Below are 26101 nucleotides of genomic sequence, written 5' to 3'. Positions count from 1 at the left end.
ATGCACCTCCAGTAAGTTAACTCTAAAATAGAAAAGAGGGACATAATATGCCTGAAAGTGAATGAGGTGGCAACTGTTCTGATGTTGTGGGCTTTCACCTTAAAGGAAGGCATGATGTCCTCTTGGATCCGAGAAAGTGCCTCAGTAATAAGGTCCCTCAAGAAGAACGACAGTGCGTTCTTAGAAAGGGGTCGGGAAGGATTCTTGACATAGCATCCAAGATTGCTGGATGGTCCTCTGATCCTCTCAGTCCTGTCCAGGTAATACCTTAAGGCTCTAACAGGGCAAAGGACTATTTCCGCCTCCTCTGGTCTGAGGATTCCCTTCATATTCCTAATTATGAAAGAACAAGGCCAGGGCTTTGATGGTAACTTGTTCTTGGCCAGGAAACCAAGAGTAAAAGAGCAGACTGCGTCTCCTTGAACAAATCCTGTCCTCTTATTGATGGCCTGAAGTTCACTGACACGCTTGGCAGTAGCCAAAGTGACAAAGAATACTGTAGTGTCTTTCGAGTCAGCTTCTTGAGAGACGTGGAATGGAGTGGCTCGAAAGAAGGGCCCATTAACCACTTCAGAACCACATCAAGATTCCAAGAGACAGAGTTGACCTTCGTCTGTTTGAAAGTGTTGAAAGACTTGATGAGGTCACTAATATCCTGGTTAGACGTCAGATCTAGACCTGTGTTTAAAAACGGAACTCAGCATGGCTCTATATCCTCTAATAGTGGAAGACGGTAAACCCTTAGAGACCATTAGACAGAGAAGAAAATCGGCTATCTGAGTCACAGATGTCTTAGAAGACAAGATGTTATGTCTCCTACACCATTTGCGGAAGACTGCCCACTTGGTTTGGTAGACTTTGCAAGAACACTGATGTCTACATCTTGAAACAGCCTCTGCAGCTGGTCTTGAAAACCCCTTCGCTCTGATGAATCTCCGGACAGTCTGAAGCCTGTCAGAGCAAGAGCGGATAATCCTTGGTGAAACCTCCTGAAGTCAGGCTGCCTGAGTAGAATGGTCTTTGCAGGAGGAGCCTTGGGAAGTCCACTAACAGTCTTAGAAGGTCCAGGAACCACTCTTTCACAGATCAGAATGGAGCAACCAGAGTCATTGACATGTTGCGATGTGCCTGGAATTTGTTCAGCACTTCCCTGACCATGCTGAACGGCAGGAATTGATAGAGGTCTAAGTTTGACCAATTCTGAAGCATGGCGTCTGTCGCCCATGCCAGAGGGTTCGGGGCCAGAGAACAAAAGAGAGGAAGGCGATGATTCCTCAAGGTGGCGAAAAGGTCCAAAGTTGGTCTGTCCCACAGTTTCCAAAGGTTGATGCAGACCAAGGGGTCCAGGGTCCACTCTATGGGGAGAACCTGTTTGCAATGGCTCAGTTCGTCCACCAACACATTCATTTTCCCTTGTATGAATCAAGTGACAAATTGCACTCAATTCTGATCCGCCCAAAGCAGGAGGTCCTTTGCCACCTCGCAGAGGGAGAGGGCGTGAGCTCTGTCTTGCCTCCGGATGTAGGAAAGAGCAATGGTGTTGTCCGAATGTACCACTACCGTTTTGTCGATGACCATGTTCAAGAAGGATTGAAGGCCTAAATGAATCGCCTTCAATTCCTTTGGACTGATGTGAAGGTACTTCTGTTCCGGGGACTGCATCCTGGAAACTTCCATGCTCCCCAGAACGGTTCCCCAACTTAGATCTGAGGAGTTTGAGTAAAAAGTCTAGGTTGGGGCTCAAAGGAAACAGACTTTCCTCCCGAAAGTCTTCCTTTGAACAGCCGCCATTGCAGGTCTGACTTGATTTCTGTCGTGATGGGGAACACAAAGGAATCAGGGTGTGTTCTGTTCCAGCTACCTTTCAGGAAGAACTGCAGAACTCTCATATGGAGTCTGCCCAATTTGAAAAATTGCTCGATGGAGGTGAGAGTTCCCAACAGACTCGTGTATCAATTGGCTGAGCAAGACGGAAGGGAGAGAAGACTGCAGACCGTCTGAAGGCAGGGATCGACTCTCTTGGGGGATGGAAAAACCTGAAAACTCCAAGAGTTGATCATCATCCCAAAATAAAGAATCTCCCGAGTCGGAATCAGCTGCGACCTCTGTAGGTTGATCAGAATTCCCAGTTCTTGAGTTAAGAGAAGGGTTTTCTGAAGGTCCTTCATGCACTTCTTCAAAGGTGATCGGAGGAGCCAGTCATCCAGGTAGAAGCAGATGTTGATGCCTAGAAGATGGAGCCTAACCACTTTGTTCAAAAGTTTAACGGCCGTTTCCAGCTTCGCTGAAAGTAATTCTTAACGTAAAAGACCAATGGTTTGTTTGTTGTGTAGGAACAAAGGGTTGTTGTTGGAGAAGAGAAATTGACTTGGCACCAAACGAGAGTGGCTCTTTAGGCCATTTAGAGGACTGAGCCAGAAGGTCCTGCGTAGACTTTTTCTGAAGGTCCGTAGCTGTCTTCTTAACAGGGGCCTGGGGAAAAGGTGATGATGGTCCACAGGAGAGAAAAGCAGGGCTGACTTCTGTGTAGAAGTGATTCCTTTGGTCGTGAAGGAGTACCACAATTCTCTCTTCTTGAGGACTCTCAGAGAGAAAAGAGCCACAAGTTCCAGAGAGCCGTCTCTGATGGCATTGTCCCCACACGACAGTGCACCAAGCCAGCCTGAAGCGAAGTCTCCTGCCAAGTCTGCACAGTCCTCGATCTTCTTGGTGAGAGCTCCAACTGTCCAGTCCGGAAAACTGAATACCTCAAATACCTTAAAAATATTCTTCACAAGGTGATCCAGTTTGGTTGACGAAAACTTTATTTTCGCCGACGAAAAGGCTGAACGTCATGCAGAGTCAATAAGACAGAAGAAGTCTCCCTGGGAGGAGGCAGCGACTCCCAAAGAAGGAGCTTCCCCGGTGGCGTATGACAGGTATCTCCTGTGCAATAACCTAGAAGAAGTAAAGGTGAAGGAGGCCTTACCCTGCTCTCTCTTTGCAGAGAGGCAATCTCCAACCTCTTTAAGGGCTTTTCTCAAAGAGGAGGAGAGAACCATCTTGGGGAGTTGAGCTCTGACATCAGTTTGGTTCCTCATCAGGAAAGTAGAGGCAGGCGAGACTGGGGCAGCTGGCAAGAAAAATGAAGCGAAGCTTGCCAGGAAATACCTAAGAAGACCTGCATATGTTGAGGACAGGCTCTTGGTCTAACTCCCCTTTGTCGGAGGAGATCGGAGACAGAGACAAGTCCTTAGTCAGTTTGGATAATGCCGGAGCTTTCTGCAATACGTCCACGATATCAGCCAATTGACATTTGATGGGCACCAAGGACAGATCATCCACAGCGGGTGCAGAAAAAACTGAAGCTGGAACTCGATGCTGAAGAGAAGGAGCTGGGTGTCCGCTGCTCAGGAATAGGTGATGGGTGCTCGGAAATGGGCTCTGGCTGCTTGGGAGAAGACACCGGGCGCCTGTGAGACGATGGGCTCCTCTTGGCGCTCAGGCTCTTCCAAGCCAAATACCAGCAATCCATAGCAGAATGATCAAGAGAAACATTCTCCGGGCTGTCCCATGCGCTGCAGGACGGTTAAGGGCTGCGAGGCGGTTCCTAAACTGCTTACTGGGCAACGGAGAGGAGCAGACATCGTACCCTGCATGTCTCTTAAGAGGGCGAGACTCATCAGGGAAGCGCCATTGGCACCATTCAATGAGACACCTTTTCAGCAGTTGTCTGTCAAAGCCTGGGTATGTGCAACAGGCTCGACTGAGGGGGCGACTATCTGTGGGCAAACCCCACTGGCCTCCCTTGGACCTCCAGTATGTCTTCTCCCAGGTTCAGGGGAGTATGACAGGGACCTTCGTCTAGGCGAACTGGAGGGATAAGCAGCCACCTCCTCCACTTCCACAGCTCTCTTATCACTACACACATTTTCTTGATGCACTTTGTCCATAAGGACCTTCAGGGACCCTTAACTTGGCCACAGTGTTCACAACCAGGTTTAACTTGTGATTGAACCTGGATTCAAGACTGGCAATGGGATCGGAGTCAGAGGCAAGGGAGCCAGGCACAGGAGAAGGTGGTACAAAAGAGGAGGGCTGGTGATAGGAGACAAGACGGGAACAGGGGAAGGAGGAATAGTAATATCATCTACATTACTAGGATTAGATTCTAGACTATGTAAAGCCCTACTTTCGGCTCTAGCGGCTGCCTTCCTCTTCCTACCCCTATCAGGTTTATCCAGATGGGATTGAAAAACCTTCCACTTCCTATCATCCCAGTCGTTGCATTCACCATATGTTTGATATTTTGTATATACTTGACCCCCTACAATTAGAACAAATTGTATGTGAATCATAAGTTGATTTTGAGAGTCTAGTCTTTCACCCTTTATTACAATAATGAATACTGGAGGAGCTAGAGTCTGCCAAAATTAAATCCAAAAAAGATTAGAAAACCTGACTAAAGCTAACAAGTTTGAAGGCTACACAAATACAGTAAGAGTACTTCACTGAATCCTGGAGAAATTAGACCAAAATATCGATGGAAAAATGATATTTTTATAATAAAATAAAGTTTGTTCATACTTACCTGGCAGATATATATATAGCTGTATTCTCCGAAGGGACCGACAGAAATTCAAAAACTTACGGCACACGCAGTTGGGCCAGGTGGTTAGTACCCATTCCCTTGCTGGGAGGCGGGTATCAGAACCATTCCCATTTTCTATTCAGACTTTCTAGAATCTAGAATTACTGTCTCCTGAGGGGAGGAGGGTGGGCACTATGAATATATATATCTGCCAGGTAAGTATGAACAAACTTGATTTTATTATCAAAATATCATTTTGTTCATGACACTTACCTGACAGATATATATATAGCTGAATCCCACCATTGGAGGTGGGAAGAGACAGAATAGGATTTAGAAACAAACATATGTAGGCGATTGACACCTTTGGTTCCTTACCTGTTAGCATTGCTGACTTCGTGATTACTGTCACCCAAGTCTGCTTCTGCTTTACTAGAGACTCCAGCAAGGTAGGGACCTATAAAGCTGGTGAAATCTAGATGATCTGTCAATGGGGCGAGACCACAATGTGACTAGACCATATGACCTTACTGTGAGGAAAAAAGAGACAAACGAAACAACCACCTGACTAAGCCTAGTTACGTCATGAATTCATAACATAAACTAAGGACTGGGACGACCACCACCGGTGGAGACCCAACAACCATAAAAACAACACCACTAGAATATTTAAAAAACACACCTAACCAAAATTAAAGGAGGGATGAGAGTTGCTTTCTTCTCCCAAAATTGTATTTATGAAAACGTAAGGTCCTAGCGAACAGCAATTCTCGTGTTCTTACTTCAGTAAGATAATGCGAAGCAAAGACAGAATTGCTTCTCCAAAAAGTGGCACCCAGAATGTCATTGAGAGACAGGTTTTTCTGGAAAGCCACTGAGGTAGCAATGGCTCTCACTTCATGAGCCTTGACTTTCAAAGGTTTCAAATCCTCCTTGAACACTGGAATGGGCATCTATGATGGTGTTCTTAAAAAGAACGCCAGAGCATTCTTAGAGAGAGGTTTATCAGGCCTCTTAACCGAGCACCATAGATTGTTAGAGGACCTCTACAATTCTGGGTCCTCTGTAAAGTAAAATTTCAGAGCCATGAAAGGGCACAGGGTTCTCTCGGTTCTTGTCCAGTGATGTCCGTCAAACCCTTAATTTCAAAGGACCTGGGCCAAGGGAAGACGGGTTTTCATTCTTTGCAAGAAACATAGGCTCAGAGAGCAGACCGCATCAAGGCCTCTAAAACCTATAATCTTGCTGATGGCCTGAAGTTCACTAACTCTCTTTGCAGTAGCCAGAGCAGTTAGGAAAATAGTTTTCTTTGTTACGTCCTTGAAGGAAGCAGAATGAAAGGTTCAAATCTTTTAGACATAAGGAATTTTAGAACAATATCTAAATTCCACGAAGGTAACTTAGGAGAGCTACCTTAGAAGTCTCAAAAGACCTTAGGAGATCATGAAGGTCTTTGTTGTCCACGATATGTCAAGGCCTCTATGCCTAAAGACCCGACAGCATGCTTCTGTAGCCTTTGATGGTAGGTACTGCCAGCTTTAATTCCTTCCTCAAATAAAAGAAAGTCTGCTATCTGGGACACAGAGGTTGTGGTAGAGGAAATTCCCTTAAGTTTGCACCACTTCCTAAAATTGACCCACTTCGACTAGTACACTGCACTGGAGGAGGCTCTCCTAGCGTTGGCGATCGCCTTAGCCACTGGTCTAGAAAAACCTCGCTCTGAGCAACTTTTCGATAGTCTGAATGCAGTCAGACTCAGAGCGGGAAGGTTTTGATGGTACCTCTCGAAGTGGGGTTGTTTGAGAAGATCTATTCTCATGGGAAGCGTTCTTGGAAAATCCACTAAGAATGTCATGATCTCTGTGAACCACTCCGCTGAAGGCCAAAAGGGGCGATTAATGTCATTCTCGCTCCTTCTGAGGCTACAAACTTCCTGATAACTTCCCCAGAATCTTAAATGGGGAAAGGCATACAGGTCCAGACCCTTCCAGTCCCAAAGAAGGGCATCTATTGCTATTGCCCCGGGTCGAGGACGGGAGAGCAGTAAAGAGGCAGCCTTGTGGTCCTTGACGTTGCAAAGAGGTCCACCAGGGGACGCCCCCAAAGCTTCCAAAGCTCCTGACACACTTCTGCGTGCAGAGTCCACTCTGTCGGAAGAAGTTGACGCTGCCGACTGAGAAGGTCCGCGCATACATTCTCGACCCATGCTACGAAGCACGTGAGAATTGTAACTTGACGAGAATATGCCCACAGCAGGATCTCTTTGCAATCAGGAACAGGGACCGAGACTGAGTACCTCCTTGTTTCTTGGAGGCGCTAGGGCCGTGGTGTTGTCTGAGTTGATTTGAACCACTCGGCCTGCAACTTGATTTTTCGAAGAACTGAAGAGCAAAGAGAATCGCTCCCAGTTCTTTTAGATTGATGTGCCAGGACACCTGTTCCCCTTCCAGGTGCCTGACACTTCTTCCCCCCAAGTGTTGCTCCCCATCCCGACGTGGATGCGTCGGAAAACAACACTAGGTCGGGGTCCTGAAGAGAGAAAGAGACCCCTTCTGCCAATTTTACGGGATCAAGCCACCACCGTAGATGGTCCTTGACAGAGAGAGAGATCTTGAGAGACTCCTCTAGATCCTCCTTGTTCGTCCCAGTTGTCCGCAGGAAAAACTGGAGGGGTCTGAGATGCAACCTCCCAGGGAAACAAACTTCTCTAGCGATGAAATGGTCCCCAGCAGACTCATCCATTCCCTCACCGAGCATGCTTCTTTCCCCAGGAAGGCCGAAACTTTTTCGAAGCAGTGCTGCTGACGTTCCTGGGATGGAAAAGCTCGAAAAGCCACTGAATCCATCTGAATCCCCAGGTAAAGAATGGACTGAGAAGGGATCAGATGTGACTTCTCTAAATTCACAAGAAGTCCCAGGGACTTCGTCAGCTCCAATGTTGAATGTAAGTCCTCCAGACACCTTTCTTTCGATGAAGCTCGTATGAGCCAGTCGTCCAGAAAGAGTGAGATCCTTATGCCCGCAAGGTGAAGCCACCGGGCAACGTTCCTCATCAGGACTGTGAAAACCATAGGAGCTGTACTCAGTCCGAAACAGAGAGCTCTGAACTGGTACACTCGTCCCCTCAGGACAAACCTCAAAAACTTTCTTGACCGAGGATGAATGGGGACATGAAAATAGGCATCCTGGAGATCCAGAGAGACCATCCAATCGCCTGGTCTTAACGCATTTATAACAGACTGAGACTTCTCCATTTTGAACTTCTCCTTGATGACAAAATGGTTCAGTCTGCTGACGTCCAGGACTGGTCTCCACCCCCCTGACTGTTTTGGAACCAAGAAGAGACGATTGTAGAAACCTGGAGACTCCAAATCCAGGACTCGCTCTATGGCTTTCTTCTCGAGCATTTTGTTCCAGCAGATCGAAAAGAATCTGTTGCTTCTCTGGGCGGTAAGAGGGCGACAGATCCTTGGGAGTTGAGGACGGGGTGGTGGTGGTGGTGGTGGTTTGAGGAACGGGATCCTGTAACCTTTGTCGATTACACTGAGGGACCAGGAGTCCGCCCCTCTTACTCTCCAGGCTTCTGAAAACAAGAGAAGCCTGGCTCCTACTGGTGTCTGGAGATTTGGTGAGTCATTTCTTGCCCCTTGGGTTAGAAGGGGCTCCGCCTCTGGAGAGGCCTCTTCCTCGAAAAAGGATCTTGAGGAGGAAGATTTGCCACGAAAAGGGCTTCTGCCTCTTGGAGGCTGCTCCCTGTTGACGCGCGTGAAGCGGGACATTAGGGCGTCTGGAAGACTGGAGCCAACAGGTCCTGAGTAGCCTTCTCGCAAGGCTGGGCGAGATCCTTAACTAGCGGCTGGGGGAAGAGATGGCTAGAAGAGGAGCAAAAGCAGTTCCGCCCTCTGAACAGGAGAAACGGACTTCGCTGCAAAAATTGCAGTATAAAGCCCTCTTCTTCAAGAGGGTCGCACCAAAATAAGGCCAGTTCATCCGCACCATCTCTGACGGCCTTGTCCATGCAAGACAGCACACTGGACAGCTCCCCCAGAGAGATCGAGTCTGGACTCCGAGTCCTCAAGTCCAAGGCCCCAAGCACCAATCTAAAAGTTGAAGACCTCCATAGTCCTGAAAAGGCCTTTTAGATGGTGGTCCAGTCTCAGTAAGCATCCAGGTCACCTTAGCTGAAGAAAGGAGAGCCCTCCTCAAAGCGTCGAGGCGAGACTCCATGAAGTCGCCTTGGAAGAAGAAGGGACCCTGGGCCAATTTCTTCTCCCGTCTCATACCAAATCCCAGCTTTCCCGCACAATCTAGAAGGGGGTAGAGCAAAGAAGATTTGCCTTGAGATTTCTATCTTCCATCCAAGAATTAACTTTCTTGAAGGCTTTTCTAGTAGCTGAAAGCAAGTCTTCATCTGCAGGAAGCCCGGGCGATTTCCTCACTTAGTCGAAGAAGCTAACTGAGAAGGGGATAGAGGAGCAGAAGGCTGGAAATTTATCAGGAAATAATTCCTTCAAATACTGGCCAAAACCTGATAGTCAGAAAAAAGACGACAAAGGGGCTGTTCCTGCTCTGCAGACTCCGACTCCTGAGACAAACCTCCCTCTTCGATGGGAGCGCAACAAGCCTTCCGGGATTAGAGGAAGACTAAGACCTTTAGATCCGATTGGCAAAGAGACCTCTTCTTGTGCGAAGAAGCAGGAAGAACACTCGGAACGTCCCGCACAGAAGTGTCCTGACGAGCGTCCTGCAGATAGTCTAGACAGGATGGGAGAGAAGCGTCCTGGAGAGCGTCCTGCCGAGCGTCCTGAAGAACGTCACGTGATGAGAAGCAAGGCGATCGTCATGTCGAACGTCTTGCCTGGCAGCATCCCCGAACGAGCAGCTAGCTGAGCTGCAAGAGGCGTCCTGAGCAGCCAGAGAAAAGTCAGGAACAGCAGCCTGAGGAGACGTCACAGACGGCAAGGAAAGCCGACGAACCGACGAGGGTTCCTTCCAGGACGACTAGGAGAACTCACGGAGAGAGAGAGGAACGAAGAGCAGGAGAGAGACCTCTTAGATCTCTTAACTGGAAGCGTCAAATCTTTGCGGCGCCTATGAGGCTCAGGACTCCTTTGCAGCGAGAAGGAAGTTGCTACTGCATGCTGCATGCCCTAGAGAAGGGTCCTCAAGGAGAAGAATCCCTCTCAGGAGAAGGGCTGCTCTTATGAGAAGAAGAGGGGAAGGAGACGTCCTCCTCCTTCTACCATGAGGACGACAGCTCTCTTCTTGGGGCGGCTGGGACGCTCAAAACGTCCTCCTCAGAAGAAGTCCTGGTCCTCTTCTGCGCGCAACTCGTGCAACCAGTCAGGTGAAGAAACTAGCGCCACGAGAGAGGGAGAGCGTCCTCCTCTGGTAAAGCTCCTCTTGAAAGAACGAGTCCACCCGAGAACCGACCCCTTGCGTGGAGAGGGCGCCTCGGAGGACGAAGCAATCGCTTCAGGACTGCGTGCGCGCGAGCACGATCCTTGGCAGCCTGGGAAACGCGTCAACATGGCCTGCGAAGGGACGCCAGATCGGTGGGGTCCCCCGTAACCCTCTTGCGACTTTCGACATGCCCACTCCCTAAGTCCTGGGAGTTCGGCAGAGGTCCAGGCCTAGAGGCATTATAGGGCCGATCTGGCGCCCCCTCCACAACACTGGGGATCACTGCACTTCAACACTCTCAATGGAGCCTGACACTTTCGACTCCAAGGCATGAATGGAGTTCAAAATCTGCGCAAAGGCATTACCTTCTGCACTGAGACGCAATCACAGGGTTCTGGAGGCGACTCTACAGGGAAAGGTGAAGCATTAGTAGGATTAACAGGTGACAAATTAATACCCTGACTCCCACTAGCAGACACACTCCTGGAGGAAGACCTCCTGATACGGTCACGCTCTAACTTGCGTACGTAAGAGTCGTAAGCCTTCCAATCAGAATCAGGCAAAGACTCACACTCCTTGCAGCGATCATCCAACAAACAGACATGCCCCCTACATCTCATGCATACTGAGTGAGGGTCTACCGAAGCTTTCGGTAGCCTCACCTTACACTCCTTCACAACACACACCCTTAAACTAGCAGAACTAGAACCAGACATCTTGTTCAAGAAAAGCCAAAACCAAAATCAAAACAGTCCACAAGCGTATGCCTATCCACAAATCCAAAGTCAAAAACCAAAAGACAATCAGAATACTCAGTGGAAAAGTTTTCTAAATCCAGCGGAGGTATTGACAACAGGTGTTGACAATACCGGCGACAGAGAAAATCTGAATAGAAAATGGGAATGGTTCCTGATACCGCCTCCCAGCGGCGGGAATGGTACTAACCACCTGGCCCAACTATGCGTGTGCCGTAAGTTTTTAATTTCTGTTGGTCCCTTCGGAGAATACAGCTATATATATATCTGTCAGGTAAGTGTCATGAACAAAAAGCAAAATAAGCTGGTGCATACATCCGATGTTGCGTTGGAGGCTGGCAGAAACAAATTGAGCTCTTCTGCTTTGTTGTTCCTATTGTTCCCCGATAGTGGGCAGTGTTAGAACTTACACAAAAACAATACAAGCACTACCGCGACCTTCTAAATTTAAGCTACTGCGCGAGTTGAAACTACAGTAAACATTCTTTATTTGCGGGGGATGCGTACCACAACCGAGCACCCCCCCACGAATAGCTAAAATCCGCGAAAACTTAGAACCCTTCTAAAAACACTTAGAACTGCCTGTTGTGATAGTTCAAACACACACAAAAAAACTAAAAATGCTTATACAAGTATTATCCTAATTATGATGGGGTTAGGTTCCGAAAAAACCCATCGTTTGTTGGAAAAAACATATCTTGAATATAGCCTAGCCTACACTAGGGTATTCAGTACCATGCATATGTATATGGTAGCCTAGCCTACACTATAAAGTATACTCTATACATACATGGTATAGTAATTACTAATATCAGCTAATTTTGGAGGTTCAAGTAGAGTGACTTATGATAATTCAATACAAAGAGAAATTGAAAAACAAACAAGAATTAGCTTAGCCTACACTATGGTATATCGTATACATATACAGTAGCCTAGCCTACATTATAGTGTACTCTTTATTCACATATCTTATTATACAAACATCAACATAATGAATATGCATCTTTTTCATGGATCTTTTAAAATGTTATGCCTTAATTCACTGTATCCAATAATATTGTATATATTCTTATACTTGTATTGCTTTTGTATTATAAATTGCAATCATAGCGATCAATGTTTTGCTTTGGAAATCGATTATGTGGTAAGTTTATTTCACTGTATTTAACTCAGTTCAGAGCACTTTTCTTGCTCCTAGTTAGCATAAATAAATCTCTATATACAGTACTTTATTTATGTGGGGCAAGGTTATTTTTCGTTATACTAAGTGTTTTTAAGTCGAAATATAACAAATTATGAAATTGTGAAATTAATGTAGCTATTTTTTTCGTTAATAGATGATGTTGGCCGTTTAAGGGCGTTTGTTTTATGTAAAAAAATCAAGATTCCCTTCACTATTTTCACTTGATTTCATCATAATACGAGTTTTATGTATTTATCGTTTATTGGCATAAAAATAGCAGTAATGTGTTTCATGCCTAGTAGTTTTGATTAAAATGCTCTCTCCAATTTTAAGTAAAGTCGAGTTTCATCCAAGTTGCCGGTGCACAATAATTTATAGTCATTAGCAGTTTGAACATTTGTTTTCTCAGCTTCAGCTACAACTTGCAGCTTAAATTTAGCAGTACAGTATATTTCCTTGCCAATCTTTTATCCATACCGAATAAGGGTATAATGTAAAAATGTACCAGTTCTATTCTACTTAACGTCATTTGTACTATACCTACGGTAATTGTTTACTACCGTACGATGATTGAAATACAAGCAAAACGGCTATTGTTATCTGATTCGGTGATAAGCAAACCAACAGTTTCTTGGTCGGTTGTTTATGGCTGTACGCATTACGCAAGAGTATAACGTTACTAACAATACTTTTACCATTCTCTTCTCATTTTTTACCTGAAAGATGGGATAAAGAGATGGAGGAAATGAAGTTGGTCTACTGTAATTTGGTCTCTCTCGCTGCCTGATTGTATGCTACTGCCTGTGCCCAAGCGAATTTTAAAAATATTTTATAAATATTGTCGTATCGGTATTATTGCTTATCCCATTGCAAAATTGAATTATCGTAACTCGAGCACTACCTGAGTATTTTAATAGTTTTATTACAAGTGCATTTAGTCTTGAAAATGAGAGGAAAATACAGTAATTAGTGAATATTTCTCAGTGAAAAATACCATGAATGGGCGAATTTTCAGCGAATAATGCGCATATATGTTCCACAGAGAAATCCATGAATAGGTGAGTCAGCGAATCGTGAGACCGCGAATACCGGGGGTTTACTGTATAGCTATGTAATTACTTGGTTAGTTATTTATATGAAAATATTTGAATTTTTTTCTTACCTATCCATTTTGGCACGTTATTACTGTTACCATCATCTACCTGATCTTGCCAGACGCATCCCTGAAATAGAGAAAATGGTTAAAATTACATTTTTATGATAAAATACAATTTTATAAAGTCATAACCCGAACTTACGCAAGGTTAGGTTTCTGAACCCCTCGCGCAAGAAGAATTTTTGCATAAGTTTGGCATGGTCTCTAAAAAATGCTAATAAATGTTTAATTTCTAAACTCTAAAGTTTAAACACTAAATATGACCCTAACCATGCTCCCAAATTATTAAGCTAACTTTCAAATGAAATTAAAGTTACTGTAATTTCATTTAAAAGTTAGCTTAATACATTACCCTTAAAAAAAGAAATAAATGGTTGACATAAAAATAGGGAGTTGGAAGAGAATTTCTGTCTCTCTCCCATTCCGATCGATCTATTTTTAGAAGTCTTTTCAACCTCTTTTTAATAACTTCTTTATTCTATGTCTCTTTCTCTTTGTTCTGATTTGCTTTTTCATGAACAAACAGTGTTTTTTATTGGACTAATACAACTCTTAGTTATTATGTCTCTATGTTTTAGAATGTATCTGCCACACTGTTCTGTGCATTTACACTTGCAGGGAGGGACTGGAGTTCAGGTAAAAAAGTTAGATCAATTTAAACTATCTACTGTACAGGTAAAATGGAGGCACAGAGAGATAATAAGTTGTAAAAATGTCTGAGCCAAGTGGTATGAGATTGGAGATTATGGAGAGAGAGAGAGAGAGATCTCAGAGAGATGTCCAGGTTAGAGAGAGAGATAAGGAATATTTTACTTATGGGAGTGAAATTATTTATCAATTATCACAGAGAGAGAGAGAGAAGAGATATTGTTCTTTCTTGAAATATCAAGTTAAATTAAAAACTTATTAATGAGTTGAGAGAATTAATGACAGATCTTCTGCACTCCTTTGAGAGAAAGAGAGAGAGAGAGAGAGACAGTTATTCTTACGTTAGATATCAAAAGAAGGAAATTCAGTATTTAACTTTTAAATGAAAGTAAAGTTACTGTAATTTCATTTAAAGTTAGCTTAATACATTACCCTTAAAAGAGAAATAAATGGTTGACATAAAAATATAGAAGTGTGTGAAGATTAGTGTACTATTTCTCTCTCTTCCCATTCCACTGATCTATTTTTAAAAGTCTTCTCAACCTCATTTTTAGAAACTTCTTTATTCTGTCCTCGTCTCTTTCTCCTTGTTCTGAAATGCTCTATGTCTCTATGTTTTAATACGGCACATTTACAGTTTGTAGACAGTACAGGTAAAAATGACATTTTTATGATAAAATGATGTTTCATTATACTTACCAAAACACTGTAAAAGCTTTTATCTCTTTAAAATCGACACGTCCGAGATATAAATTTTCAAACTTTGTTTGGAACGCTGATATAATTGGCGGAGACCAACCCCACCGGATGCCGTGGGGGTAGCGTGGCAGGAGACATACCCATAAACCCAGGTCAGTTTCATTCTCGGTATACACAATTAGTGAAAACCTGAGATAACGTCTCCCCCTGCGGGGGCGGGAGGAGGAGGCCTTTACGTTACAGTGTTTTGGTAAGTATAATGAAACATCATTTTATCATAAAAATGTAAAAGCTGATTCCACATTTAAGGTGGAAGGGCAGGGGATGAGGTACTAGTTATTGAAAGGTTACACATACACAAAAAAAAAAAAAAAAAAAGAACAAACTCTAACCATGGGTAACTTAAGGATCCATACCAACAAAAGGGCAGGAGTCACCTTACCTGGTAGATGGGCTTTGCAGGGAGGTACTGCTGCTGGTTGAAGCTCCATTACCTGCAGAGGCCTTGGGCGCAAGCACTGCTAGCCACTCTGCTCCATAACAACCCAAGCAGTCAGGAAGTACACCGCTGACTGAGACAAGGGGTGACTTCCTTTGCTCTTGCCCTGAGCAATTGGAAAGCAACCAGACTGAAAACGGGTCTCACCGCCTAACCTAAAAATAGTTAAATACATCCCCTTCCCTATACCCTCGGCAGCTCAACTAGAATGGAGGGTACTCCAGGTGAACTGAGCACCCCGGCTTCCCATTAACTCAGCAACCATAAAACCACAGGGGAAGGAAAGATAAGGAACCTAACCCCTAGTGTGTTCCCCTAAAACCAAGCCTGCTACCGACACGGGACCCTAATGCAAACAGGTCCTGATATCGCCTTCAACCTCCCTAAGGTAGTGAGGCGCAAACACCGCTTTCGACCTCCAGAAGGTGCTCTGTGTGATCTGCGAAAAGTGACTTATTATGACGAAAGGCCACTGAAGTTGCTATTGAGCGCACTTCGTGAATGTGAGACTTGACTAGGCGTGCGTCCTCCTCGTTGATGTGCCTGTGCGCCTCTAAGATGAGTTCCTTGTGACGAAGAAAGCCAGGGCATTCTTGGATAAAGGTCTGGTTGGATCTTTCACTGAACACCACAAGTTGGAGGAACGACCTCTGATGCTGGCCGTTCTGGCCAAGTAAGTTTTGATAGCTCTAACGGGCACAAAGAAGCCTCCAATTCTTGAGGGCCAGCCACTTTGGAGAGGTTCTGAATGGTAAGGACCGAGGCCACGGGTTGGAAGGAGACTCGTTCTTGGCTAGAAAATTCAAGGTGAACGAGCAAACAGCATTACCTTGTGAAAAACCCACTTCCTTGTCAACGGCCTGTATTTCACTAACCCTCTTTGCCGTTGCTAAAGTAACCAGAAAAAGGGATTTCTTAGTGAGGTCTCTAAGAGAAAGACCTTCTAAAGGTTCGTACCTTGGAGACATTAACCACCTCAAAACTACATCTAAATTCCAGGCAAGGGCAGGTTTTGGGGCCTTAGCTGTCTAAGGACTTGAGGAGGTCTGACAAGTCTCGGTTATTTGATAGGTCTAACCCCTATGGTAGAAGACGGAGGACAGCATAGCTCTGTAGCCCTTTGATGGTTGATGGCATCAATTTTCTTGAATCCCTCAAGTAAATGAAAAAATCGGCAAGTTGAGTTATAGACGTCGAAGAAGAGGAGATACTATTTTTCTACACCAGTTCCTGAAGACTGTCCACTTGGATTGGTATAATTTGCTCAGGAGTCCCTTCTGCACCTCGCAATAGCCTCTGCAGCCTTTCTTGAAAAACCTCGCGCTCTGATGAGCTTCCTGACAGTCTGAAGCCTGTCAGAGCGAGAGGACAATCCCCTGGTGGAACTTCATTAGGTGGGGTTGTCTGAAGCGACTTCTTTTGAGGTAGAAGCCTGGGAAGTCTATCAGGAGATCTAGCAGGTCCGGGAACCACTCCTTCCTGGCCAGAACGGGCAACGAGGATCAGCTCGACCTGCTGATGGAATTTCACTTTGTTTATCACTTGCCTGATGATCCCGAAAGGAGGAAGGCATAGGCAAACAGGTTCGTCCCAGTCTAGGAGCATGGCGTCCCACCAAGTGAGTCAGTGGGTCTGGAACTGGTGAGCAGAACACTGGGAGACGATGGTTCTTGGAGGTAGCGAAGAGATCTATTATGGGAGTGCCCCACAGATTCCCACAGATCTAGGCACACTTGTGGGTGCAGGGTCCACTCCGTAGGGAGAGTCTGGTTCTGACGGCTGAGTTGGTCCGGGCCAGGACGTTCAGTTTTCCTGCACAAACCGAGGGAACAGGGCCACCCTGTTGCTGTCCGCCCACAGAAGAAGGTCCTGCAGCTTTGAACAGGGCGAAGGAATGGGTACCTCCTGTTTCAGATGTAGGCTAGAGCCGTCGAGTTGTCGGCGTGAACAGCTACTGCTTGGCCTGAGACGTGGGTCGAAAATTACTGGAGAGCGAGGTGAATGGCCAACAGTTCCTTGACATTGATGTGGAGCTTCTTCTGTTCGTCCTACCAAACTCCTGACGTCCTGAGGTTGGCTAGATGTCCTCCCCACCCAACATTGGACACGTCTGAGAACATCTGCAGGGATGGTTGTCTTGGGAGAGATCAGACCCTCCGAAAGCCTTTCCAGCGACCTCCACCAGAAAAAGATGCCCTTGACGTCGTGGGGAATGTTGAAGACCGTGGAGTCCGTTTGGGTCCTTCTGTCCCAAGAGTCCCTGAGGAAAACTGTAAGGGTCTCATGTGCAGACGGCCTAACCTTAAAATTGCTCCGCTGACGACAGAGTTCCCCAGGAGAGCCATCCACTGACAGGCGGAGCAACTGTCCAGGAGGAAGAAACCTCTCCACCGTCTGAAGGCAGGAGGAGACCCTTTGGGAGACAGAAAAGCCCGAAAAGCTAGACTGTCCAGAGTCATCCCCAAATAAAGAATCCTCTGTGAAGGAACTAAGCTCGACTTTTCAGTGTTTATCAGAATCCCTAAGTCCCGAGCTAACCTTAGGGTTCTGTGAAGGTCCTCCATGCAGCGGTCCCTTGATGATGAACGGAGTAGCCAGTCGTCTCAGGTACAAGGAGATCCGAACTCCCAGGTGGAGCCAATGACCTATCGGGCGAGAACCTGGTGAACACTTGGGGCTGTCGACAGGCGAAGCAGAGGCCCGGAACTGGTAAACTCTGTCCTTGAAAACAAAGCGAAGATACCTCCTGGAGTCCTGATGTACTGGGAATGTGGAGGCATCTTCCATGTGAGGGTCACCATCAATCCCCGAGTTAGTGTCTGAAGAACTGAGCGGTTCGTTTCATGGAGAACTTGGTTTTCACTAAGTACATATTGAGAGCACTTACGTCGAAACTGGCCTCCAACCCCTGATGACTTGGGGACTACAAACAGGCGGTTGTAGAAACCTGGGGTTGACACGTCCTGCACTACTGATGACCGCTTTCCTAAGAGAGACCCGGACTTCTGTCTCTAGGGCCGAAAAACTTGACTGAGCCTCTTGAGTATGCTGTCAAGGAAATGGGAGAATTGGAGAGAGGAGGAGGTTGGGCAAACGGCAGACAGTAGCCTAGCTGGAGCACTTGCACCACCCACTGATCTGCACCTCTGTCTCTCCATTCCTCCCAAAATAGGCTGAGTCTGGCCCCCACCAGCACATGGAGGACAGGGATCCTACTTACTGGTATGACGACCTTGTGGCTTTGAGGAGAACTTGTGACCCCTGGAGTTGGAGCGGGACCTTGAGTAAGGTTTGGACCTGGAGTTCTGAAACGGATGCCTGTTAAGAGGAGACACCATCTTGGTCAAAGGAGGCGGGAGCAGGCCTCGGTCTGGTGGAAGACATAGACAGGATGTGTGACGACGCCTCTTATCCATGGCTGACAGGACATCTTTCACTACTGCTTCTGGGAAGAGGCCCCTCCTTGTCAAAGGTGCGAGAACATCAAAGCCGTTCTCTGCAAAGAAGTCACAGCCTTACATAAGAAAGAGCACCAAGTTTCCTCTTTCTTCAGAGTGGCCATGGCGAAGAGGGAGGAAATTTCGCCTGCATCATGGATAGCGATATATCGGTGCAGGAAAGGAACCCGTGATTTTTTCCAAGACGTCTTCTGCGAGATTAGCCTGCTCCACCTGTTTGAAAACAGCTCCCATTGACCAATCGATAAAGCTGACAATCTCTAGGAGCTTGAAGAGGTTCCTGGAAAAATGTTCTACATCTAAGGCAGAAAAGAAGGTCTTGGCTGCCTCGAATGAAATGCGTCTTGAGGGGTCCACAAGGGAGCCGAAGTCCCCTGTGCTGAAATTGCGGATCCCAGTGAAGGAGAAGCTCACTGTGCTGTAATAATTTTGCCTCCTTTGCGACAGCTTTGAAGGAGGGTACGCAAACGACGACTTACCCGAGGACCTCTTAGCTTCCAACCACGCCTCTACCTCTTTTAATGCTTTCTTGGAGGCGGTGGAGAGTACCAACTTGGAAGGGAAGTGGCAGGACCTTGTTTTCCCAGGCGCAACGTGGAAGTCGGAGAAGAGGGGGCTGTCGGCTGAAAATGTTGAGGGTACGACTGCAGCAGAAAGCTGAGTAGAGAGAGCGTAATGTGAAGAAGGCCCCGATTCACCTGGCCCTTCCTCTTCACCAGAAAGAATCGGTTCCACCCCAGACCGTTCACTTCTATCCTCGGGAATACCAAGGACTTTGTGGACTACCTTTTCTAGCTTCCTCCCAACAGAATAGACTCCTGGGAGGGTGAGGATGTAGCCAAAGGAGCAGACATTTCCTGTGTAGGAGGAGGAGAAGAAGGGCCGGGCATTGAGGTGGAACTTCCTGGAGAGGGCTAGGCCTCTTGACTGCACTAGATGACCTGGGAGGAAGCGTCTGAAATGTATCTTCTTGATCAGATCCCCACGCTGAGCAACCAGGTATAGGGCTGGCTGTCCTTTCTTGAAGAGTTTAGTAACCCTAGGACAGGAATTATCCGAAGAATGCCTCTTTAAGGGGTCGAGAGGTCTGATCCCACTTCCGATGACGAGGAGGGAGGGGATCCGAAGAGCTGGAATATGAAGAGACTGAAGATGAACTGCTGCTACTCTCACCTGAAGGGCTTAACCTTAGGTAGTGCCGCTCGATCAAAATCGCCTTGATGAAGCTTCTGGGGACACCATCCTGCGATGTTGGCGATGGCGAGAAGATCGACGGCGTCGATGGAGATCACTTTCACGCTCCTGAAGCTTTTGAGATTCACTTTTATGTCTCCTGAAGCTTTTCGACACTTGAGTCAAGCACTACTTCACCACCAGGACTAAGGCTTTCCTGTGCCTTAGAGGGACGAGCCTGCTTTCGTGAGCAATAATTTCTGACCTTTCGCCAGCCGGACTGTCTTCTAGCCTCAGAAGGCGAGCAGGACAGTTGCCTTGCTCAAAAGATTCAGAAAACAAGCAGACTCGCCTGAAACGCGATCGCGAACAACCACATTGTTATCACCAACACCAACACTGACGCCATCACCGGCGCTAACGCCGACTACGTGCGAACGCACTAAACTTAAGACCGACTCCATGAAACCGTTCATTTGCGCTTCCATTTGATTTCTGAAAAGAACAATTGATTTATCAGAAAAGAACGAATTCTGATTTATCAGCCTCGAGGCTGGGCTTGGCTTTAGGGAAAACATACTGGGAAGCTGGTGAAGAAGAGGGGGGAATATGAGAGGGGGAAAGAGCAGCGGTAGAGGAGGGGGTAGGAGAGGAGGAAGGAATAGCCGGCAGAGGAGGTGACGCCAATGCCACCACGAAAGAAGATGATAGCCCTAGCTTCCTTTACGCAAAGGCTTTCCTATCCCTATCCCTAACCAGCTTTATCTGATGGGAACTGTATGTTTGCCAAAACTCCTGACTCCATCCCATACATTCACTGCATGTGTTCTCCTGGGAACACTCTTGACTTCTACATGCTGTACACAAAGAATGGCGATCGTGATTTAAGTTTAACTAGTTTGGCGGAGCACAAATTCCCCTGCGCAAACCCTGGATCCCAAGAAGCTTGAATCCGACATAGCTACGAATTCCCAGAGCTAGAGCTAGATAAATAAACAGGCAATTGAGTACTTCACCAGGAGGCAGACGCCACAAATAAGTGCAAGCAGACAAAGGAACCCAAACAGTTTGAGACAGACGGACGCGCGAGATGCGTTCCACACGCCAGAAATGAAACTGACCTGGGTTTATGGGTATGTCTCCTGCCACGCTACCCCCACCGGCATCCGTGGGGTTGGGTCTCCGCCAATTGTATCAGCGTTCCAAACAAAGTTTGAAAATTTATATCTCGGACGTGTCCCTAGATTTTAAAGAGATAAAAGCTTTTACAGTGTTTTGGTAAGTCATTATAATGAAATTAGATCAATTTAAAATTATCTACTGTACAGAGAAACAGTAACACATACATAGGTTGTGGCTAACTACGAACAAGAGAGAGAGAGAGAGAGAGAGAGAGAGAAACAGTTGTCCTTACTTAAGAGTGAAATTTTTATGAATTTACGATAGAGGACAGAGAGAGAGAGAGAGAGAGAGAGAGAGAGAGAGAGAGAGAGAGAGAGAAAACCTTTGACCAACTAATCAGCAACACCCTTCTAGTCATGTTAAATTGACATGTCTGACAGCTTTGCCTTCGAGCTTCGAACAAAAGATGAGGGAAAGACCTTTGTTTGTTTAAAATAATTAGTTATATTATTAATATTATTATTACTATTATTATTATTATTATTATTATTAATCTTATTATTTGAAAATTAGTACTTATTATTAGGTAAAAAATTTATTTATCATACAATACAACGTGCATACATTTACCATAAAAATTCTCTCATCTCAGTAAAAGAGAGAGAGAGAGAAATTATTACTTTTATTATTTAATGTTATTTAATTTATACATAAAAGCTTCAAAACTTATAAATTACATTAAAAATTAAACATCAACACTTTTGCAGGGTTTCTCAGTATTCGCAAATGTTCGTGTGTCTGTGAAAAACTTATGTATGACAATTAGATAGGTTCCAATGAAAAGTTCGCATGTCTGTGAATTCGCAAAACTCAAATCGTGCAAGTTCAGGTTATTACTGTATATACTTACCAAGTAATTACATTGCTTACAGTTTCACTCGCCGGCAGCTTAAAGATTTTGAAATTCACGGTAGCACTAGTGTTGGTGTAGGTGACTAGATCCTGCCCACTTTCAGGGTAAGAGAGGAACAACTTCAGCAAAGAGCTCAATTGTTTTTGCCCTTCTTGCCATACGAGGGGAGGAGGGAGGGCTTTGCTTCGTAATTACTTGGTAAGTATATATAAAACTTTATTTTATCATAAAAATGTAATTTTCATGTATGTAACTTACCAAGTAATTACACTGCTGAATCCCACATTGACACAGAGGTGGGGTATATGGATTTTTTCTACCCCAAAACATTATGGATGATAATGAGTTAGAGAGTAAAATTATTAACATTGGTACACGGCTTGTTCCTCACCTTAACCACGTAGGGTGTGGCGAATTGGTCAGATGCACCTCTACATTAGTGGGGACTTTGCAGCAAGGGATGAACTGGGTGACTAACAAGCTTACAAGTAGCCAGTTGCCCCTGCCCTGTGCACAGTACTGACAAACCAATTGATCAGAATTAAAAACACGAACATCACCTACACCATAAAATAAAAAACCACCACCCATCCATTAAAAACTAAGACTGGTGGGCACTCAAGGTACACATTACCCCCAGGCTCCCCTTACGACTCAACACCTTAGTTCAAGGTGAAGAGAAAAAGAAGGAAGAAAAGCTTCCTACGCTTCCTCCCCCACCACCATGCCACCCACGGACAATGGTCCCAAAGTACTACAATTATCGAAAATGGTTTCCACATCAGGAAGATAGACTTACACTTCCAACAAGTCGCTGGGTTGGAACAAACGGCTGTTGTTATCCGATTCAGTGATAAGTAAAACAACAGTTTTTCGGTCGGTTGTTTAAGGCTGTACACATTTACACAAGAGTATAGCGTTACTAACGATACTTTTATCATTCTCTTTTACTTTTTTAACTAGAAGACGGGATAAAGAGATGGAGGAAAAGAAGCTGGTCTATTGCAATTTGGTCTCTCTCGCTGCCTGATTGTACGCTGCTGCCTGTGCCCGCGCAATGTTTAAAAATATTTTATAAATATTGTCGTATCAGTATTAATTGCTTATCCCATTGCAAAATCGTACTATCGTATCACGAGCACTACCTGAGTATTTTAATAGTTTTATCACAAATAGTGCATTCAGTCATGAAAATGAGATGAAAATACAGTAATTAGTGAATGTTTCTCAGTGAAAAATACCATGAATGGGCGCATTTTCAGCGAATAATGCGTATATATGTTCCATAGAGAAATCCACGAATAAATGAGTCCACAAATCGTGAGACTGCAAATACGGGGGGTTTACTGTATTAATAATTATCAAACACACACAATATATACACAAAAATACAGAAAGATCCCACCAGGATAAAGAGCTTAATGACAGTCAGGCAAAGAGATCCGAAAACACGTCTACAATGCATGACAGCCGAAAGCAAACTGGAATGTTTACATCCAGGCAGGCGGGTACTCCTGCCTACCTGACAGTAGTTACTGCCTTACCACCTTGTTCAAGAGTTTAAAGGCTGTGTCCAGCTTTCGCCATAAGTAATTCCTAATGTAAAGGACTGATGGTTTGTATATCGTGTCGGAGCAAATGATCCTGAAAGCTATTAAAGCTTGAAGGCTACTCAAATAAGCGATAGTACTTCACCAAAATCCAGCCATACAACCGAAAATCAGTAAACAAAAGCTGCAGCAAACCCCCGATGTCACTTAAGAGCGCGGCAGAAACAGAAAGAGGTTTCCTACCAAGTCATTTCCAGTACTCCAGTTAGTGGGTGATTTTTTAAATAAAGGCTGCCCCACGAGTTAGAAACTATAGCTATGTAATTACTTGGTAAGTTACTTATATGCAAGCACATTTTTTCAAAATGCACAGTCTTCATGAAACTTAGTACACCAAGTCAACAAACAATTTTTTTTTTTTTTTCCCAGGGAGGCAACATTTTTATTCAAATATTCTTAGAAAATTCATACATAGAACTGCTGTACCCTCCAACCTTTAGATAAGGAATGTGCTTTAAGCAATGCTAAGGGGGAGACAAGGAGTGGTCCTGTTGCCAGTTTGGACAAGTTAGGATGATCCTAGAGCATACAGCCCATTTTTCATAGTAGATTAGCTGGCTTTACTCTGTACATGCTCATTTATAAAGCAGCATGTAAACCATTAAACTACTTTTTTTATTTAGATTCTGGTGGCCTTAGCCTGTAAAAAAATAAAATGCCAGAAAGGGTAGGGAAAAGCATTTGATAAGGGAGCAGCAAGAACTCCAAGGAAAATACACATAAAATTTTTATAATAGAGCTAAAACTTAAAAAAAAAGTTAATAAATTCAGTTTATTAATGATACTGACGGAGAAAGAAAAAAATAAAGAATTTTATTAGACGTAAATACTATAAAAACTCAAACTGGATTTTGACTGCTTGCTCAGGAATTAGTGACTGGTTGTAGGGAAACACAGGGATTCAATCAACTCAGGTAGTTTCTCTTCTTTTGAAGGCAATTCTGCAAGTGTTTGAGGAGTTGTATAAGTCTTCCAATGGGACAGTCAAGTATTTGCAACCATCTTAGATTAAAGTAAGCCCAATACAAGGGGGAAGCGGGTACTTAGAGTATTATTACTTTATGTAAAATATACAAAACAATCTATGATAATTTATGGTACGGTTATGTAAATAAAATACATTGAAAAAAGTTAAGGCTAATAAACAGGAAGTAAACTAGCTAATACTTATAACACCAATCTGCAATTGGGTGAACACTACATTATCAGGCTTCTTTAGGCTAACCAACAGCTGGGTGGGGTGAAGAGCCACTCAGACTACAGGACCATATATTAACCTCAAAGGTTACACTCTGCATTTGCTCCAAGGGTTACTGAAACCTTTATCTAAATATTAGGTTAATCAATAAATGAGGTAAAACTACAGAACAGCTCCGCATGAGCTATTACCTTTGAAATTGATTTTTCATGTACTTTTTGTGTTTCTGATGAAGGAGGTGGTGTTGTTTATTGTTGGTCAATTATTGTTAGCCTCATATCTACCCAACATGGTTGGGGAACCTTTGGGAACACGGGGTTTTGGGTGGTGGAAATCGTTGGGAGAAAGACCAGACTGCCATGTTGTTATGGAATAGTTCCACACCCGCATTACAGATTAGGCTATTTACAGTCGACCTCCAAAAAATAATGGTAAATTCTTGATAAGCAACCAAAATACTATAGGAAAAATCAATTTCCAAATTAATACCCCATACGGAGCTGTTCCCTAGTTCTACCATAAAAGAAACCGGTAATTCTAAGCCGGCTGTGCTTAGGCTGATGCTGAACTATGGCAAACATTAGAAGTTTTCATATGTTATTTTACTTGCTTTACAAGAATTTAAAGTAATATTTTGTCGGCAGCTGTAAAAGCACCAGCTGTCACTTACCTTTTAAGACTTTTACTTGAATTGCCAAGGCCCTTAGGTCTAAGCCAGCATTCCACGGGCATCCCCACCCTCCATAGCTAATCCGGGCAAAAATTGCACATAGTAACACAATAAAAATACCAACATAACGGTTGCCTTGACATCCTAAATTTGATCAAATCAGTATAATCTGGACGTAACCCATTTAATGCGTCGTATGCCAGAAACCTACCCCAATTATTGGCCATCCAGGCGAATGGTGAAACAGCTGCAGATCTGGTTACAACCCAGTGGCACAAGTTTTCTACGCAAAAGGTTCATCTAATCTAAAGGATAAAATCAGACAATGGCTTTTCACTTGTTTCCCCATGGGGCCATTCCACACAGTTCATAGATGGTGGCCTGGGCTGGGACGTCGCGACTTTGGAAATAAATTTTTTTATCCACAATGCCAGCCTTTCTAAGTAGTAATTTGGTTTAATGAGGACATCATCCTAGCGGGGAAGTGTTAGCCACCTCTCTCTCTTGGTCTCTTTTGCCTTCTTTAGTTAATCCCTTCTCCTAATCATGGTTGCAGCTCCCAACACCCTGGAATTAGTCTAGCCTAAGGTTTGTCACGTGACCAAATCACCTAGAGCGCTCCCGAAGCAAACTTCACACGTAAGATAACTTTTGCGTTCTATAAACGTCTCTTTCAAAACCACATAAAGCATGCCTAACATGGTAAGAGTATTTCTAAAAATTTAGAAGCGCCACAACCTACCATTCAAACAGCCTGCAGTATTTGACAGTCGGGTCCTTAAGGCTTAAGTTTTGTTTACAATCCGTACTTATCGTTCACGTTTGGGGAGTTCTTTAACAAGGTAAAAATATATTTGAATCGTTAATATATAAACTTGAAACTATACTCATATAAGTACCTATAAACGTACAAGAGTATTGCTGACTGGATATATGATTCTATAGTTGTGAAAAATGGATAAAGAAATGTTCTGTAGGCAACACAAACAAGGTAATCTAACAATTCAAACGTTTCGCTGTGTAACTGCTGGATTTCAAGAAGAG

General features: G+C 44.5%; 1 protein-coding gene across 1 annotated transcript in view; it reads right to left on the bottom strand.

Moving 5' to 3' along the window:
- LOC136834115 (sodium channel and clathrin linker 1-like) overlaps positions 1–25885 on the bottom strand; it is a 191581-nt gene extending 165696 nt beyond the window's left edge. The window contains exons 1-2 of the mRNA XM_067096374.1: positions 25800–25885; positions 13074–13134 (exon numbers count right to left, since the gene is read on the bottom strand). Of these exons, the coding sequence (XP_066952475.1) occupies positions 13074–13081 (8 nt within the window). The 5' untranslated portion in view covers positions 13082–13134; positions 25800–25885. The remainder of the gene's footprint in view (positions 1–13073; positions 13135–25799) is intronic.
- Positions 25886–26101: the final 216 nt, after the last annotated feature.

The sequence above is a fragment of the Macrobrachium rosenbergii genome, chromosome 53 (assembly GCF_040412425.1).
Source record: "Macrobrachium rosenbergii isolate ZJJX-2024 chromosome 53, ASM4041242v1, whole genome shotgun sequence".
Lineage (NCBI taxonomy): Eukaryota > Metazoa > Arthropoda > Malacostraca > Decapoda > Palaemonidae > Macrobrachium > Macrobrachium rosenbergii.
Note: the sequence above shows the minus strand (reverse complement) of the source record. Positions and strands in the feature narration are given on the sequence as shown.